The sequence below is a fragment of the Lacerta agilis genome, chromosome 9 (assembly GCF_009819535.1).
Source record: "Lacerta agilis isolate rLacAgi1 chromosome 9, rLacAgi1.pri, whole genome shotgun sequence".
Lineage (NCBI taxonomy): Eukaryota > Metazoa > Chordata > Lepidosauria > Squamata > Lacertidae > Lacerta > Lacerta agilis.
Genome location: NC_046320.1, coordinates 17,190,130 through 17,210,743, shown reverse-complemented (window position 1 = coordinate 17,210,743; position 20,614 = coordinate 17,190,130). Strand labels below are relative to the sequence as shown.

The window sequence follows — 20,614 nt, the reverse complement described above, 5'->3', positions numbered from 1 at the left end:
TACACTGGCAAAAAAATGGTAGCGTAAGTTGAATTCCTCCTGAGCAAAGTTTGGAATAGGGGTAACTTATGCCAGTGTAATTTACAATGGCATTCTATAGTTAGCATTGCTCTATAGACGAGTCCACCATGTCTGTGTGTAGAACGGGTAAACAGTTGAACACAAATATGTTCCCTTCTCAGTACATAAGTCCAGAAAACAGGGCTCTCCAGAGTAATAAAACCAAATAAGACCCAAAATACACATTTCACACAGATCATACCAGTATTGAATGAATGGTGTTTTAAAGAACTATAGAAAGATGGTGTAACATATGCATAGCTGTCAACTTTTCCCTTTTCTTAAGGGAAATTCCCTTATTCCGAATAGGATTCCTCGCAAGAAAAGGGAAAAGTTGACAGCTATGATATATGTCAACATAAGTTATATGTTTAAGTACTGGTCTTTACAATAACCAATGGATGGAGGTTGGGGGAAGCTTGAAAGAATGGTTTTCATCTGATGTATGTAAAGCATAACTGTTTTAAACCCATATCTCTTGCGTATTCCTGGAGACAAGCAGCAAACTATTCTGAAACAGTGATTTCTGGCAATGGACACTGCTTGGTCTTCAAATCAAGCTCATTACATATTTCATAGCTATGGGAATATGGTCCACTGTGTAGTGTTTAATTGTGCCATCACTAAAAGTAAATTTTCTTCTTCAGTGATTGCATATATGATTAATCAGAAATAGAACTAATGACTAATTTTGCTGGTAGAAAGATCTTTAGAGTAAAATAGGCCCAGCAGATTGGTGGGGGGGTTGGTCCAGGTACTAGTGTGTTCAATTTGTGTCCACATTCAGGAAACAATGCTGGCAACAATTTTTAGATGGCACTTTACGCCTGTAAAACTGTCTCACTCAAATAAAACTTTATCTCTATTATGTTCATGGTGTGAAGAGGACAAATACTTCCTACTGCCGTTAGTGAATCTGTCACATAATGGCAAAATCATGGGGAAAGGTTTTTATAGAAATAAACTGGATTACTAAACAAAACTTTTTGTTAATACCTACACTGACTCTTCTTAGCAATAAGCTTTGTGATTAAGCTAACATTGTCTGTTGCTTGTTTCCTGGTAGCAGAGCTCTTTTCTAAGTTAAACATTCATTCCTTGTTCACACAATTCCCCCCCCCCCCTTGGACACAACAATTTACAACTGATTCATGTTACACAGGGGGAACTTAAGGGACAATACTATAGAAATGTTAAGCAAGTTTATACTTGACTGGAGGCATTAAAAGCTTCATAAAGGAAGAACATACCTAAGTACAATACATTACTTGACACAGAAAGAGCAAGCATGAATACATACATCATAAAATAGGCCCATCTTAATAAGAAAGCATAACACATGTGACAAGAAAGCATTTTATTTACATCTACGTGTAAGCCAGCCCACAGACCTCCACAGGCTTAATGAAGTTACATTTCCCTTTTTTCTTCTTCACAGTGACCCTGTCTAAAAACAGCAGCTCCTTGATGTTCCTGACTGTTCACAAGTCAGCTTCCAATTACCATGTATGCGCTGATGAATGGGAAGAAAATTTAAGCCATTTGGCATGCAAACAAATGGGTTTAGGGTAAGGTCAGTAGTTTGTAGCATTGATCAATTTTTCCGGGTGTGACTATGAGTCTGGGTGAAGCTGATTGAGTCTGTGACAAATTTCTTAATTATCAAAAATGTTATTTTCTTCCTTTGCTTCTGCTGCCTGTTTACTTAGCACAATCTAGAGTCTCTGACGTGACCTGGTTTGCACACCACACCGTGCCAAATGGGGCTGCAAGAGTGGAGCTTACAGCTGTTTTGTTCTTCACTGGACCTTTTTGCTACCATACCATGCTGAGCTGAGCCAGGGTATGGCTTAGCATGGCATCCAAACCTTGGGTTGTGGCTAAACTTTCTTCAGACTAACCATGAGCTGTAACCAATAATAAATGGGTAGATTAGTAAACTAAAGCTATAGTTGATTAATTGGGAGAAGCCAGATCTAATCAATGAGGCTACAAGTGAAAGGTGCACTTGTTTATTTTGTGAGGCAGGTTTGGTATGTTACTGTAATAGTGAATGAAAAAGAAAAAGTTACAGTAAGCTTTTCTTTTTAACAGTGAGTAGTAGCTTTTTGTTATTAACATGCAGGTAATTTCACACTTCCTTCAAAATTGCATAAAGGCATGCATGTTGGGGTTTTGATAATAAGCCAATTTATCTAAATGTAATAAGTTGATTCTATGAAAGATAAATGATCAACCAGCTAATCAATGTTTTTATAACTTGAGAGGCCTTCTGTGGAGAATCCATAACCTAGGGTTTTAAGGGGAATTTTGTTGGAAGTGGGAATCTCAGTGCCGTCCAGGTTTGTTTGGGGGTTATTAGGATTGGTTTGGTTGTGCATGATGAAATGATCAAGCGAGTCACATCTAACAAATACAGTTTTTTCCTAATGATAGGGTTATTGACCACTTGTCCTACTTCTGGCCTTCCAAAGGCATCTGGTTCACCAATGTGGGAGAGTAAATGCTGAAACAGAGGGCTTTGGTCTGATCTGGTTGGGCTTTTATTACTATTTTATCCATATGTTTGAAATTATGGCATGCCCATTGTAAACTTGACCTCTGAAGCAGCTGGGAGGACATAAAAGACCCTTTCCGATTGTTTTGTAAAACTTGAGTGGTTCTCTTCCCTATAAACTGAATTCCTAAAATCTTATGCTGTTGATCCTGATTTAACCACAGTTCTTACAGCATAAAACACATTGGTATCATATTTTGTTGCAGAAAACTCTTTTATGCTAGATGGGGCTATTTTGTGGAAGTATTGCATGTGTGTATGGCTTAGGTGTACCACTGTTTAATCTAGGCAAGAGGGTTTGGGGTACTTTGTTCTGCGCAGACAGGATATGAAACACTTCATACATGCTGAATTCAAGTGACCAAATATTACATGCTCCTGGTGTAGCATTTTTTTTTTTTTTGGTGCTAAAAATTCAAATTGTCCCTCTGTTGTTTAATACATTATTATACAATGTTTACATCTGAAGTTGCTTTGGGAACAAAGTGTACCACAAACATGCAGTTTATTTATTTAACAAAATTTCTATACTGCTGTGCTGTGCTGTTATGTGTAGTTGTTATTTTAGTCCCTTTTAAGCTTTGTTATTGTTTTATTATTTAAATTGATTATTGGTTACCTAAAAAACACAGAATATATGAAATAACTGTATTTAAAAATCAATCAATCCATTCCAGCTGTCAGAGTCCCCACTGACACCTCACCAGTCCTCACAGATATAGACCCAGCTAGTAGTCTTCTCTCAGTCCCTGCCTGTTTTCTACTCCTATCCTGCATTTCTAGCATTTTGGAGGAAAGGCTGCCTTTTCCAGGTCACTGTGAAGAGGCAGAAGGGTTGGAAAATGTAGTTCCTAGATCTCATGGTCTCATTACAGTCCCATGTGAATTGTTTTGAATGTGTAGATTGGTACTAAATAATAAGTAATAAAGAAGCCCATTAATCATGGCCAGGGAAGGCAGCTTAAGTTAGTGCCCTTTTACAGCACCTTTATCATTACAGTAATACATCTCTAGCCCCATGAGTCACAGGGATGTGGGTGGCACTGTGGTCTAAACCACTGAGCCTCTTGGGCTTGCCGATCGGCGGTTCAAATCCATGCGGCAGGGTGAGTTCCCGTTGTTCTGTCCCAGCTTCTGCCAGCCTAGCAGTTTGAAAACATACCAGTGCAAGTAGATAAATAGGTATCGCTGCGATACAAGGGTAAACCGCGTTTCCGTGCGCTCTGGCACTTGTCATGGTGTCCCTTTGCGCCAGAAGCAGTTTAGTCATGCTGGCCACATGACCCAGAAAGCTGTCTGTGGACAAAAGCCAGCTCCCTCAGCCAGAAGCAAAATGAGTGCCGTACCCCATAGTTGCCTTTGACTGGACCTAACCTCCAGGGGTCCTTTACCTTTACCTTTCTCATTTTTTAAAAAAGTGATTTTGTGATGCCTATTCAGAATTATCCTTTGCTTGGAAGTAACATGGGAGTTCTATGTCCCTGAGGAAAATCAGGTTAGGTAACTGAGAGGTGAATCTGGAAAACCTTTTTTCTTAAGGTAGGTGAAAGAAATGTATCAAAAATGTTGGAGTGGGGGGCAGTACTTCCAGGTGCCTCTCATTTGCTATGGTTGTGATCTGTGAAATTGTATGATGAATGGTGGAATTTGTTGCTGTATGTGAGTTGACCTGGCTTATGGATTTACTTATTTTGCATGATTTCTTAGCTGCTGCTAAAACATTCATCAAAAGAGACAATAGAAGAATGTTTTAGTGCCTTGCCATCTTCTCAGAAATATCAAGGAAGAAGAAAAATGTGTTTTGGATTTTGACAGTCTCTAACAGTGCAGGCTCTAAGCAAAGCTCTCTTAGGTACCTTGTGTAATTAATAAATAGTACAGCAATCTGTAATTTAGTCTGCTATGGTAAAACAACAACTGATTTACCAAATGCATGGCAAGCATGATATGCATGTACATGTGGATGTTCTCAAAAAAATCACCTAAAGGTGTCTTACCAGTAAATGCCAGCCACTAAGAGTTTATCAACTGTGCTTGGTACCAGAGGTTCTGGGGCACCTGAAATCAGTTATTTTAGACATGTCAGCTAAATGTGTTCTTCTTTTTGCAAATTTAGCTGCACTAAATTAGCTCCTATTCAAATGTAGTCATTTGCAACAATGCTACTCCCAACAGCAATGGTCAACACACTTTCCCATCTAAATTCCAGTGTAGATAGAATGCAGAACCTCATTTGCATTGTAGAACAACAGGGTCTGTGCTAGAGGCCTTGCATCATAAATTATATTGTAATGCAGATGTGCATCTGCTTCCATTCTGCATGCAGTTTCTACTCCAGCAAAAAGAAAATACCATGTGGAAATTACTCCTGTATGAATAGCTTCCCTACTGGGTTTCAGTGGGATTCATTTCATTCTCTGAATGTTACCAATTGCTTAGCAGTGTGTTAAGTTTTCCAAAACTATTATTCCAAAACCAGTACATTATAGTGTGTACTATTACAACTAGTCTGAATTACATCAGCCTAATACAAGTTGCTTTTAATAGTTTATCTGTTTATTCTTAAACTCAAACTACACAATATGTGAAATTATTTCCTCTTTTTTAATCCAAAGCACACCAGCCTTTGCTGAGCACAAGGGCACTTGAAGAGAAGTCTCTTTCCCCTCAGCTCAGAATTGCCCTCCAGGTGGTAAATATGCCAGATAAATGCATGATAAAAAAGCTCTTTTTTCATTCATAAGGAGAAAGATGCAGGGTCTTCTGCTCACACACAGCCTTCCCCAGGTTGCTTTGGTTTTTTAAAAAAAATGTGGAGGAAAGAATCACAAAACTTGCTTATTGTGCACTTTGATCCAAAGCCTTACACTTCATATTTCTACACATCTCATGTACTATATGAAAAAGAAATTGTGGTGTTTAAATATGCAAGTGGCAGATACAAAAGCAGCATCTAAGAAGCAGCTTTCCCCATATGTGTCCATTCAAGCACTTTGATCTAAAGAACTGGCACCATTACAGATGCCACATAATACTTGTTCTGCAGTTGTAGGACAAGATGCATCTGAGTTGCTGCCTTCTGTAAAATGTTATGTTGCTTCTAGTGCATCTCTCTCTTTTTACACTACAAAACATTTCTCTTTGACACACCCCTTTCTCAAAACTAATTTGTCATATCATCCTAGACTATATATACCAGCATTCCCATATTTCATGTCTTACTGGTCAAACTTACTCATGACTGTGTTGATCTTTGGTTTTCTGTGTGAGTGGGGTGGGTGGGTGTTTTGGATCAGGTTAGCCATATTGATTTGTATGCTGTCGGTAGGTTTTTGTCATTATCTTGTTGAGCTGTGTGTGTGATGAAGGGGGACTATATGGGGGTGAAGGTATCTTCTTCTGTTTGTCCCCGTGCTAGTTTTAGGTTGCTGGTTAATGTCTCAACAACCAAAATTGATCTGGAAATGCGAGAGACATTTTGTAAACCAAGAAAATCTTTAATAATAATAATTAAAAAAAACTTACTCATGACAATCGCAGTAATCCCAATGGGACCATTCTCCTCTGTAGCAGTTTATTGCATGATGAACATGGACCATAAAAACATAGATTCCCTGGGTCCCTGGCACCTGGCTGAGATGTTGCTATTTCTGGTGCAAGGGGGGAATGGAGTTCTTCAAGAAAGGCCTCCTTGCAGGGCTTTACATTGTCCTTGTCACTGCCAGGCCTGTTTTGGAAACAGCTGGGGTGGGGGCTTCTGTTGATGTTTGTGAACTCATTACTAGAAGGCCAGAACTTCATTGGGGGTTTGATTCAGCTTGTAATGACTTTGGATGGAGTACAAACTTTTTAAGTTCCCCTAATTCCAAACTTCAGAAATGAAGAGTAGAAGAAAACTAACTATACCATGCTAACTGCAAGCAATAAACAGTTCACCATGTGCAATATGCTAGATTGCTCTTGCAGAACTAATTATTTAATATGTCAGAGAAATGTACGATAAAAAAGCCATGAAGTCAATAACATCCAAAGGGAGGACCTGAATCTTGTTCATTCCACCAGTTCTGCTCAGATTATTTCCATTTGGCTGCTCTGACATACAAGCCTTGCCAAATTATCACTTTTGTTCATTAATCTGTAGTGTGCTTGGTAAAAGCTTAGTACCTGTTTTAAATCATTCTAAAACAAATCTAGCTGAAACTGAGAAATAGATTTTGATCAGCTGCAGAGTGTAGTGGTGCCCTTAAGGAACTTCGAGGATTTTAAGAAGTATATTTCATGATTCTCCAGTTCCTTTCCTGAAGCATTTTCTACAGAAGTATATTATTATATCAGCTGAGGAGGAGCACTGTTTGGAAAAAAATTGCTTGCTACAGATATATATCAAGTCTCACGTCATTAATTTTGACCTAAAAATTGAAAATTATAGGGAGAAAAAGAGTGCAGTCAATCACTTAAGACCCTTTTTCGTTTGTTTGTTTATGCAACCAAGCATCTAAAAGAACATATTCTGCAGTCAGTATTGACTGTAGTTATAAAGACAGTTTCAAAACAGATTACATTTAGTTCCTTTATTTTCTCATCACTTGATTATTCAATATTTGGGGATGGTTCACATATGTCCATTCATTACTTGACTACAATCTCAGGTAATTGCATGGGCCATCTCAGATCTAACAGTACAGCTAGAACTTCAAATGTCCTCAAATGCAGTGCTTTTCAATGGAGTTGAGAAACATTCAACAACCAGTTATCAAATGTAGAAAAGTCAAGCGATGTAAATGCATGTGTGAACTAGGGCTTGATTATTCATACCTGAATGTGTGAACAGAATCCATGGAAAAGCACTGAATTTGAGGGGTTGTGATTGTTTTCCCACAACATATGATCTGTGACTACTCAGTTCATATATGAAAGCCAGCCAATGGCATATCCTTCAACATTTCAATGAAAATAGGGACGTCCCATTCTAAAAGGATAATTTGACTATTTATACCCCACACATCTTACTTGGTTGCCTCAGCTACTCTGGGCAGCTTCTAACATATAAAAAAACAGAATAAGACATTAAACATTAAAAAAACCTTCCCTATATAGGATTGCCTTCAGATGGCTCGGGGGTCGGATAATTCCATACCCTCCAACATTTCTCCAATGAAAATAGGGACATCCTAAGGAAAAGTGGGACATTCTAAGATCAAATCAGAAACCAGGATAGCTTCTCTGGAAAATAGGGACACTTGGGGGGTCTACTATGGGTGGTTTTCAAGACATGAATAGGTACAGGTGAAACTCGAAAAATTAGAATATCGTGGAAAAGTCCATTTATGTAAGCAATTGTTTTCATTATCTACTGGAGTTTAATATATGAGATAGACTCATGACATGCAAAGCGAGATATGTCAAGCCTTTGTTTGTTATAATTGTGATGATTATGGTGTACAGCTGATGAAAACCCCAAAGTTGAAATTGTTAATTTGGGGTTCTCATCAGCTATACACCATAATCATCACAATTATAACAAATAAAGGCTTGACATATCTCGCTTTGCATGTCATGAGTCTATCTCATATATTAGTTTCACCTTTTAAGTTGAATTACTGAAAGAAATGAACCTTTCCATTTTTTGAGTTTCACCTGTATGTGTGAATCAGCCCTTTACAGTGTAATTCTAATCCATTTTCAGTTGCCTGTTCAGCAGGTACAGAGGATGCTTTCAGATATTGTACTCAACTAGTTAGAAAGGAAGCACCAGTGATTCGGCATCTCCTCATGGGGTGCATATGCATCTCCAGCTCTTTGGATTGTGTATGGAATAGCTGACAGAGGAAGTGTGAATTACTCATGCTTCCTTTCTCATTGCTTTAGTGGAATGTTGCAAATCCACCCAGACAATTAGCCTTTCCATCATAACCCTGAAGCTTTTCTCATCATGGGAAGTGATGTTGGCGATAAGCGTGAAAACAGAAATCGTCGTTCATTGAAGTTGTAGGTTGCGCTGTTGCCTGAGTTTCCTATGCCAGTGGTGCACTCTTCACAGAAGTAGACTCCCTGGACCTGTTAAATGCATAAATTAAATGCTACTCTGAGCTTTGTGGGAAGGATGGGAAAGATATAGATTTAATAGATACAAACAAGTACATGGCTAGTTGTAACATTCTTAAAAATATATTATCAGGTTCTAGATATGTTAAGTAAGTAGATTTTTTAAAATTCATTAATCATCTCTCTTCTAACCATTGGATTACAGTGGTACCTCGAGTTAAGAACTTAATTCGTTCTGGAGGTCCGCTCTTAACCTGAAACTGTTCTTAACCTGAAGCACCACTTTAGCTAATGGGACCTTCCGCTGCCGCTGCGCCACCAGAGCACAATTTCTGTTCTTATCCTGAAGCAAAGTTCTTAACCTGAAGCGTTATTTCTGGGTTAGCGGAGTCTGTAACCTGAAGCGTCTGTAACCTGAAGGGTCTGTAACCTGAGGTACCACTGTATTTAATTGGTTATGTTTAAATAATCACCCAAAACTCAATATGGAAGATCAATTACAATTAAATAAACAAAAGCAGTATTTAATAACATTTGCTTTTCCATAGCCTATTTCACTTACATATCAGGGCTAAGATGGCCTTGCAAAAATATACAAGTGTTCCTCTAAGCCCGAAATGCACCAGTAAAAATTGTCCCTTACTAATTGATTCAGTAATTAAGTTTAATTAAAATTGCAGTGTTACAGTGTGAATAATATCAACAGCAACAACAATATTAATAATTAATATTTTTTAAAAAAATGGCTATTTTTCAAGTAAGTTTCATTCAGACTGAATGTGCTAAATTTAGATGGGCCTTTATCATTCCGTATTAAAGTTTCAAAGGATTAATATGTCTCATATACCTTACGGGTGAGCATACGAACAAAGCTGCCCTAAAATATATTTGATTATTTTTCACACCTGTATGCTGTCCCATAACATAAAGTTCTCTAGGGAGCTTACAGTAAATAAGCAAAAAACAATTACATAAAAAATAAAACATAAAAAACTAAAGAAATACAGCAGGCACTACAGTCACCCACAATATACTACCACATATTTCAAAACTGAGAGGCCCGGACTGCAGAACTTATTTAAAAGATCTCAGTAGGGTTCTATTGCTGAAAGCTTTCTTCCTGATGATTACCCACCTCATTTCATTCAGTGTTGCCATGTGGAACAGGGCCTCCAAGGAGGATTTTAAGGTTTGAGTAGGTACATATTGGAGGAGGCAGTATTTCAGGTAAGAGCGGCTTACAGTGAGATGCTGGTGAAGCAGTGGCTGTGGTATATAAGGGCGGCGAATGGCGGGATGGTGCATTATGTCAGTGCAAACCTACATTTGCCACCAAAACCGCTGTCAGCAGGTAGCCAACCAGAGCTCCTAAATGAGTGCATATATTGGATACAGAGTTTGTAAACACACATTTGTGGTATTCCTATTTTCTGTATTTTGTACAGCTAAATCTGCAATGTGAGAAGTGGCACTAATAGGTCTTTCTTAATCCAAGCCAAGAACCTGGCATAGTTGAACGTAGGCTAGGCATAGGTCCTGTTTGCCTCCCTTTCACTGGGAGCAGCTGCCTTAATTGCTATCATGGCCATAAACATTTTACATTCCAAATACCCCACCATGACAATCATCTGGTCCAAGCTCATGAGCGAGGCCTCAGGCCCACCTAAGTAAATAAAGAGCAAAGGAAAGGGGACAGAGTGATGTAGTGGATGGTGCAGGCCTGTGACAGAAGGCTGGTTCCACACCCTGAAATCATACATAATGATGGGAACCTGTTCAAACCAGATGATGAGCACTTAATTTGCAATCGGCAATGGCTTTGATTGGTTGCAGGTGGAGTAAGTTTGGTGGTGAGTTGCCTGAGCTAGCCAACTTGAGTGGCAGAACAGGCTTTTGGCTGAAGCAAGAGAGGCAGCCGGGAGGTGGGCCCACCTACCCTGCTCAACGGGGGAATCTCCCTGAGGGATCTTAGAGGGAGGCACTTCTGTTCAGAGGCGGAAGGGCCACAGTGCCTATACTAGCTATCAAATGGGTTTTATGGATGCGGTTCATGTCATAGGCAGACCCCTAAATTCGGTTAACCCCAATGCATCTGCCAGCTGGCGAGCTGGTGGATCATTGGATCCATGTCCAATGCCTTCACCAAACCTTTGCATCTGTAATCAATAAAATTGTGGCCAACTTAAATCTGACACATGCCTCCTGGTATTGATTTATTGCCTGTGCTTCCCACCATGGCTCCATTGCACCTGGGCCCACAACTTCTTTTATCAACAAAATGATTCCATATTCTGGAGTGGTGTGGAAATCATTTAGCATGACTTTATTATGCTCTATTGAAAATTCAACTTTGACATCTGTCTGACAAAAGATATTAGAGAAATTCTTTAAGGATTTTTTTTTAAGACTGGATCTCATTGCCCCTTCCAGGTGTGAATTAACTGATTTGGGGGAGCACAAAGGGAGAATGAATAATTTAGTGAAATGTTAGTACCTGATGAATCAATAGCATCCCTTAGGGCTTAAGTGTTTGCATGAATAGCCTTGTAATAGAGAGCTTTGAAGACAGAAGGAAAGTTTAGTTACCCAAAACCCAAAGGGATGCAGAAACTGGACTTGCCGACTTGCCAGATCTGATTATTTGCTTCTGAGCCTTTTAAAAAAGAGATTCTGGATTTCAATACAATCTGAGATATTCTTCTATCTGAATAGTTCCCTTGATCAGCTTAAGGGGGGAGGGGAAGCATTGCTCTCTATGAATACTCCTGATAATATCTTATTAGAAAAGCAGTGGGAATTAGATTGACAGACACATAATGGGTAAGGGAAGAATGGCCAGGAAGAAGAAATCCACGGAGACCACAAACACTGAATGCAGTCATTAACATTATAACAAAACAGTAATGCATCAGACAGATGTAAAGAAAAATGAGCTATGCTTTGAGCCACTAGAGAGAACTCTTGCAATTTCCATTTCCAAGTCTCATTTCTTCTTCTGGAAGTCAGACATATTCTCTGTAATAATATAATAAAATGTTATCTGGTCCAACTTTGGAAAAATCTCTCCCTGAAGCATATGCAGAAGTAGGGTATAATTCAATTGCCTGTTTGAGAGCTGTCTTAGAAATTACTTATCCCATTTGAAGGCCACAGAAAAACCCTTACTTGTGCCAAGCCTGTGTACAGGGAGGATAATGTTTAAAAGCACTTTACATATAGCATCTGCCTGCCTATGCTGAAGGCATCTGGTGATAATGGCTCTGGTGTCCATACACCCTATATACTAAGCAGTGAGCACATGGTAATGATGAGCTTTCAGCTTTAGCAACAATAAGGGTTTTCCATGGAGTGCACATGGAATACATTTCCTCTGCAACTGAGGCATCCTCTTTCTTTCCATTAAAAAGTTTCAGATTCTAATATCAACAAATGTACTAAGCTACCTTCAATGTGTGTTTATTTCAGGGGGCCACCTGTGACAGAAATCGTCCCAGAGTATGGGCAGCCACCACATGAGAAATGGCTAAATCTATACTCTGACTGGGAGACAAAGAATATATCCACATTGCAGGCCCTTTTGGTGAAAGGGTGAGAAATAGCTCTGCTTTTATTGTAGATAGAGTGAAAATGAAATTATGCTTTAAAAACAGTAATTTTTTCAAACCAGAAACTTTGGGAATTTAGTTTTTGACACTTGGTATTTTGAACGCCTGTATAAAATTTCAAATTTCACACTGAAGGATTCAGATTCATAGTTTATTAGTTCATGTCAAAAATGTGACCTTTCTTTCACGTTCCTTTTAACACTTAAACACTTTGTTTACAAAGCCACATGAAAGTTTTATAAGCAGATTCCAAAATCTCATTGACAGTGATAAAACTAATGTAGGGATGTTTGACACATCAAACTCACATAGTTTGCAGATGTAAATTAAATACAAAAATAATTGCTTCTAAAAATGAAGAGCTCTCCAATTTTGAAGTACCGGTACTTTGTTTAATGAGATAGGAAGACCTTTGGTGCCTGTAAGAGAAATTCAGTGGATAAATGATGCATGTGCTTATATATTAAACAGGTGGAGTGTATGTGTAAAGACCCTGTTCTTCACAAAAGCTTTGTATCTCTATCTGTAGGTTGCCATGCAGAAGCAGGAGTATGGTTTCTCTTCTCTGCACCAAAGAAGGTAAGATACATAACTCATCTAACTATGAAGAAGGAAATTGTGTAGGTAACTTGGAAATCAACAACATGTCCCCCTGATTTCTAAGAGTCTAGGAATTTCCTTGAAAGATGCACCCAGACCAGCATCTGGCTTTCTGCAGTGGGAAACAGATTCCTCCCAAGAAGCCCACAACCAGGGTTTAAAGGGAGCAGGGTATATCCAACGGGCCCATTGAAATCAGTAGGCTTAAATTAGTCAAGTCTACTGATTTCAGTGGGTCTACTCAGACTATGACTTGGTTGGATACAACCCATGAGGAAACTCTCCTGTGACTCCTTAGAAACTTGCATTCAGTGACATTGTGCCCCTGAACCTGGAAGTCCCATATGACCATCATTACTAATATCCATTGACTAGTGGGACCTACAACAAAATGCTGCAATGTAGAGTGCTCCTTTTCTTCAGCCATACCTGCTTCTTAGATGCTTCATTCTGTTCCCACTCCTTGTTGGCCAAGATCCTTGATTAATTTGTTATTGATATTTAAGGGTACCTCTCACTTCCATTCCTTGGGAAATCTAAAAACAGCTTTTCATTGTGAACCAGGAAATGACCTATCCAGACAATGTGATGACACACTCTGTTTCTAAATATCTTCTTCCACTATTCTTTTCCATTCTGCCTCCTACTCAGTTTTCAGTCCCTGCCCCCAGGCAGAATTCTGTGTCACTGAGCACACTTGGTTCTTATTATTGTGTGTTGGGGGTTCCTCCCTTAATGTTTTTTTGTGCTTCTGAAAACCATGTGGTTACCCCAAGTCTACTGAGACCTTGTTGTGCACGAGTGCTGTAATTTTGGCTTCATAAATAGTTTGACAAAAGACACATAGTATTTGTCAATTGACATACTTTTGGAGTTTGCAGACCTTGGGGCTTAATTGAGATAGTTCCCCCCCCCCCAAAAGGGAGCAAAGTATATGGTATTTACAGAGATAAATGATCCAGCGTTAAGGGTGAGCACTCAAGTGACCAATTCTGAAGATGACACCACACTACCAAATTATTTCACATGGATATGCCAGGATTTGTGTTAGGGGGGCAGAACCTCAATATTTTTATTGATTTAAATGATTGGGGGGGAAGCTGCCCCCCCCCTTGGCTACGTCCATGGTCCAGAATCTAAATACCTGGGAAGTACAAGAAACAAGGTCCAGATACAGTCTGATGTCCAAGCTTGATGTGTGTATTCCAGTGAGCACCTAGGTGGCAGGGAAACACAAATCAGGGAACTGATGAAAATATGTTGTTCTGGCACTCTGTGCTTGCAGCTGAACTGGGTGCTCCCTGTATAGAACACAGCTGCAAGACGTCTGCATGCAGATTTGGTCTACTCATGAGGAGTAGCTCATTCATAAGTCTTCATTTTACTGCTGATGAGTCCTTGTTCCTCAGATGGGCTCTTCAGCATATTGTGGCCAACTGAATATTCTGTTCCTTATCAGCAAAATGCTTCATATTTTTCTTAACAGACTGTGGCCGTCGCCCTGCAGCTCGCATGAGCAAGAGGATCCTTGGTGGGAGGACCAGTCGCCCAGGACGATGGCCATGGCAGTGCTCCCTGCAGAGTGAGCCAAGTGGGCATATATGTGGCTGTGTCCTCATTGCAAAGAAATGGGTATTGACAGTGGCACACTGCTTTGAAGGGTGAGTGGTGCTGGGAATGCTTTGTTAGAGGCACATAAATCATTCCTAAACTGGTGTTACACAATGTTCAGCAGGCCTGTGGGCTGGAAGAGGTAGTACAAATGTTACACTGATCTTATTGAAAACTGCTTTTCTCTGGTGACTGATCCCAGCTTGCATTTAGAAGCATTTCCTCATGGGTAACTTTCCAGGGCCGATATGTGAGTGTGGTGAGTGGAACTAACGTCAAAAAGTGGGTGGAGCAGCAAATACAGCTTCTAGTTTGTACAGTAGCCCAAACTGTAGGAAGAGGGAGATTTACTATCCCCCTCTTAATTCCTGAATTATAGATCCAGTACACTTATGTTTGCCCCGCACACTCAGAAACATCACATGCTGACTATCATTTATAAACATCACTTTGAAATGCAGCACTCATAATATGATGTCTGAGATTTTTTAAATGCACGGTTAGTTTGCTATTATTAGATAACACTTTCACAATATGACTTTTTATTGGCCCAAGGATATGCATTTAAAATTGAAAAGTCTTTTCTTGTTTGGGCTCAGGGGAATGAAAAAATAGAACAAATTTCTGAGGAGAGAAATATCTTTATGATTTGACTTTCCAGCCTCTGCATGCCATGTTATTAATAGCCTTTGTGCCATAATCAAACACTTTAAAGGCATTTGAAACACTAGTTCTGTTTGCAGATGGACAAGCAGTCCATTAATATGTTTATCTCAGTATTGCGTGCATCTTAAACTCTGTAGATACCAATGATTTATTCAACTCGTGTAGCATCTGCTGTGTAAATTCTTTTTTTAAAAAAAAGAGAGGAGAGAGAAGTTACAGAATCTATAATAGAGCAATTTCTGTATCTGTTCATAGTTCTTTGCTTTTCCACTTCTGCTCTTTCTCCTCTCTCCCATTTCTAAGTTTAGCCATGCTGTTGCACACTCTTATTTCCCTTCATTATATCAATTAGGCTCCGCTTGCTTGCCTGACATTTCTCACTATCTCCCTTTTCTCCATATTTGGTACATTCTAATATCACATTATAACTGAGTTGCTGGTTTGATTTGAATACTGTTTCATTCATTCCTTCTTCATTCTGTAGCAATCTGCATAATAATCAGTATTTCTTCTTCATTGTTTTACAAAATAGTGCATTCTTTTGTCCTCTGGTCTGTTGTCTCAATACTATTTCCCCTATATATTATTGTGCAGTGTAATCTCCTCATAGTGCACTGTGACTCAGAGTTAAGGATCTGGAAACATTCTAGAAGGAAAGATTATGTCCTCATGTGGAACATGGTCAAGGGTTATACAGTTATAGTGTACTATGATCAACACTATTTAAAGCCAGCCAAAATGTCTAGAAGAATCAACATTCCCATAGTAATTCTCACATCATAGATTAGTCCACATAGTGCACAAGGCAGTTTTAATGCCATAACTAGGCCTGGACCCTGATTGAAGTAGATCTAGAAAATCTGCTTATTCTAAGAATGTCAGCATTTGAAGTTGCTCCTTTAGAAAGAGATAAATTCAGCACTAATGGCATATATTATTTCTTTCCTCTTCACAAGGAGAGAAAGCCCTGCTGTGTGGAAAGTGGTGTTTGGCATCAACAACTTGGATCATCCTTCAGTCTTCATGCAGACCCGCATGGTGAAGACTATTATTCTGCACCCCCGTTATAACCGTGCTGTTGTGGATTATGATATAAGCATTGTGGAACTCAATGAAGACATCAATGAGACAAGCTATGTAAGGCCAATCTGTCTACCCAGCAGGGAGCAGCTAGTTGAGCCAGATACCTATTGCTACATCACCGGTTGGGGACACATGGGCAACAAAAGTAAGACTAATGTTTTCCATATTTAAACACAAATCTATTTATCTTCCATTGAGTTCTGTTAGTTATCTGATTCTAGTGGAAATTTTACTGTTTCAACACTAATGACAAATCTGCTGTGTATTATGGAATATTAGAACGTACAAAATATACCCAAAGTCTACAGCTTGTTCTCACTTTAGGTAAAGGTAAAGGGACCCCTGACCATTAGGTCCAGTCGTGTCCGACTCTGGGGTTGCGGCGCTCATCTCACGTTACTGGCCGAGGGAGCTTCTGGGTCATGTGGCCAGCATGACAGAGCCGCTTCTGGTGAACCAGAGCAGTGCATGGAAACGCCGTTTACCTTCCCACCGGAGCGGTACCAATTTATCTACTTGCACTTTGACGTGCTTTCGAACTGCTAGGTGGGCAGGAGCTGGGACCGAGCAATGGGAGCTCACCCCATTGCGGGGATTCGAACCACCAACCTTCTGATCAGCAAGCCCTAGGTTCTGTGGTTTAACCCACAGCGCCACCCGTGCCTTGTTCTCACTTTACACTGAACTGAATAGGGACTGGAATACAAAGAAGGGAGAGAATTGTACGTGTACCCGCATTTCCATTACTGTTTATCCACAATAAGAACCCTAGGCCTTTGCATAAGATGTGTGTGTATGAGGCTTCCTGGAGGTGGGAAGCATACTGCTAAGGAAACTAGTGTTCTCAGAATGTCCAGGAACGCTGGGGGTTGGCAGCAACATCTGCCGTGCTAATCGGAATCTGTGACGGCTTGCAGTCATTAGCCAGGACTTGCAGTCACTTGGGTTTGCACTATATTTCAGAGGCACTAGTGAAAGCAGCCTGCAATCTGAAAAGTGATGCTAGGCCTTATCTTCCATATTGTGCATGATCTGAAATTTGCATCTTGTCATCTTATGTGACATTATAGGGAATGTAGGGGATGTACCTTCCACACTGTGTAGTGTTGTGAGAGCTGAGAGTCTGTGACATCCCAAGGGATCCTGCTCTTGGGATGGCAAAGTTTTCTGAACGAGTCCTGTTCAGCTATGTGGAAGTGACATGTGGTGGCAGCCCATACTGCTGCTATCATGTTTTAAAACAGTGAGAGCTGACCTACTGGAAAAGGAAAGAGCATAAACAAGTATATATTGAAGATAGTAGATTAAAATCTAAATAGTGATATAAGTAATGAGAGCAAGACATAGTGCTAGGAAATTGTACCTGAAAAATCTATGGCACGTGGTTGTGCAACCTCTAACTTTCATAGGAAACTTTTCAAAGGTTTGTACTAGAATAATAATAATAATAATAATAATAATAATAATAATAATTTATTTCTACCCTGCCCGTCTGGCTGGGTTTCCCCAGCCACTCTGCACATTTTTTAACAGAACATTAAAAACAGGATAAAACTTTAAACATTAAAAACTTCCCTAAACAGGCTGCCTTCAGGTGTCTTCTAATAGTAGGATAGTTGTTTATTTCCTTGACATCTGATGGGAAGGCGTTCCACAGGGCGGGCACCACAAGCGAGAAGGCCCTCTGCCTAGTTCCCTGTAACCTCACTTCTTGCAGTGAGGGAACCACCAGAAGGCCCTCGGAGCTGGACCTCAGTGTCTGGGCAGAATGATGTGGGTGGAGATGCTCCTTCAGGTATACTGGGCCGAGGCCATTTAGGACTTTAAAGGTCAGCACCAACACTTTGAATTGTGCTTGGGAACAAAATATATTTTGTTTTCAAATTTTGAGCAGGTGGTCAGCCAGCAGGCACATGGACAGATCATATTAGTTCCAAAGTAGCATCAGTTCCCCACAAAGCAGGTTCATAGACTCTGGCAAATCTATTAATCTGAGATCATAATTCCATAATTTGGTCAGAGGCTGTGCAGCCAAAGAGGAGATTGTTTTGAATATGCCGAGAGAATAAGAAATTGATTTTTGTAGCAGTCTATCAAGAAAGAGATTTAAGGGGCAGTGCTTGATCACCCTAGCATGACAGAATCATTATGATCATGATGATGCTCAACAGACTTTTTGCAATTAGGAAAGTGACAAATGAATTGAAAAATGAGGAATGAATGAATGTTTAATGGCAAGACATAGAAACACCCAACAGCAATGAGCATCAGCATGGATGATCATTGTCGATGTAAATAGATAAGAAAGAATGCTAAATAAAGACTGGACATAGTCTGATCTTTGTTTAAGCTTGGTGCAACCAAGCCAGGTTGAATGCTCAATAAACAGACTGTTAATAATCTCTTCTCTTTATACAACAAAACAGTGTGGATTTGATGGTATTTTTGCATAGCTGTATATGGTTTGACTAAAGTTGTTCCTCCCCCCATTTAGTGCCTTTCAAACTTCAGGAAGGAGAAGTTCGTATTATTTCCTTAGAACAGTGCCAGTCGTACTTCGACATGAAAACCATTACCGCCAGGATGTTATGTGCAGGCTATGAATCTGGCACTGTGGACTCTTGCATGGTAAGAGAGTTCTGGAGAGAAAAAAACACAAATACAAGGACATGCACACACAGAGAGACATTTATGAAAACTATAGCTGCAGATTATGAGTACTCTACCCAAATTAGCCCAATAGAACAAAAAAGCAGCTAGATCACATGATGGATGGAAATGGCTATTTTGTTGGCTTTGAGTCCTAAATAAAGGTAACAGTTACTGTACCTTTTTTTACAAATCCTTCTCAGCTTGGAATCTCATTAGATGACCTGGAGAGATTTGCTCTTAGTTCAGCTTGCTTCACAGGGTTTGTTGTAATGTTAAACTTCCATCCTAGATCCCTGAAGGAAAGCCAGGTTATGTAAAAGCAAGCAAACAAAGCAAGCTGGGTGGTGGTTCTAGAAAAACCTAGAGTATTTGTCCAGTAACCATATCTTTCAAGCATCCCTCACAATGATCCTTGACACCATCTTGGCTGATCCTAGGAGATGTGAAGGGATATAGGTTAGGAGGCAGATACAGCCAAACCATTCAGATCTGGATTGTAAATCTAAAACCTTGAATTGTCTCTGAAAGGATTATGGAAAGTCAGTGCTGGTGCTAGAGCTTCAATGTGTAATGTACTTGCTGTGAGCCATCCTTATCAGGAGACAGGATGCCATGTGTTGTACCATTTGCCTCTTCCAAAGCAACTGCATGAAAATCAAGAAAGGGCTATATAGCTACACTGCTGGTAATTGCGAAGACCTTGATACAGGGAGGGGTCAAAATATACCTAAGGGAGCACATGATTGATTAGGTGATGCCAGTTTCCCCCCTCCCCATTAATGACAGATCACAGGAACTATTCAACAACCATTCCGATCGTGTTATTTTCTATGATCAGTTCATACAGCTTTGTTGCTCACTCCCAAGGGCAGCCTTATGCTGTGGAATAACCTCTGTATCTTTACAGGGTGACAGTGGAGGACCCCTTGTATGCGAGCAGCCTGCTGGACGCTGGACACTGTTTGGCTTAACCTCTTGGGGCTCTGTCTGCTTTTCCAAAATTCTGGGACCTGGAGTTTATAGCAATGTGTCTCACTTCATTGAATGGATTGAAAGGCAAATCTACATCCACACATTTCTTCTCCACTAATTCTTCAGGATAGGAATTCTGTGCTGACTGACAAAAAGGCAGCACACCAGAACAATGAAGATGTTGAAATGAAGAAACCTGTTGAATTATAAATTCTGTGGGTTACAGATGACAGGCAACAGAGCAGAGTAAAAGAATGGGTATATCTTCTGGTGCCAAAGGTGCTTCTGGGTAATTGGTCAAATATTTTTGTAATCGTTTCTGGTATTTTTTCTTTAGCAGCGTTGTGTTACCTTTCACATACACTCACAACAGAATGCGTAAAGGAAAAAAAATAAACACATTTCTAATGTGATATTTGAGATAAACCATTAGGGGTTCTATAGAAGTACTAGCTTTCTAAAACACCAAGAGAAAAACATATATTTGCTGATAGAGAATTTCAGCTTCTATCTCTTGCAGTGAATAGTTTGTAAATTTGCAAAGGTGATGGGCACATCTATTCATAAGTAGTTCTTTTAAAAACTCTAGTTTGTCCTCTTGGTTCCACCAAGTTAACCTGGACTCCACTCACTTTAAGAGAATTGGGTGTTTCATATGCTATCAAATTTTGCATGTTTTTGGATACAGATTTATTGCTTAACAATGACCAGTGGTCATCACATACACATTACAAGGGAAAGCAATACAATACAATACAATACA

The 20,614-nt window shown here is 39.7% G+C and overlaps 1 protein-coding gene across 3 annotated transcripts in view; it reads left to right on the top strand.

Moving 5' to 3' along the window:
• Positions 1-20,263, top strand: part of CORIN (corin, serine peptidase) — a 105,149-nt gene extending 84,886 nt beyond the window's left edge. For all 3 annotated transcript variants that reach the window (XM_033159808.1, XM_033159806.1, XM_033159807.1), the window contains exons 16-22: positions 1,499-1,628; positions 12,128-12,250; positions 12,797-12,846; positions 14,354-14,528; positions 16,101-16,372; positions 18,722-18,855; positions 19,787-20,263. In XM_033159808.1, the coding sequence (XP_033015699.1) occupies positions 1,499-1,628; positions 12,128-12,250; positions 12,797-12,846; positions 14,354-14,528; positions 16,101-16,372; positions 18,722-18,855; positions 19,787-19,969 (1,067 nt within the window). In that variant the 3' untranslated portion in view covers positions 19,970-20,263. The remainder of the gene's footprint in view (positions 1-1,498; positions 1,629-12,127; positions 12,251-12,796; positions 12,847-14,353; positions 14,529-16,100; positions 16,373-18,721; positions 18,856-19,786) is intronic.
• The last annotated feature ends 351 nt before the right edge of the window (positions 20,264-20,614 follow it).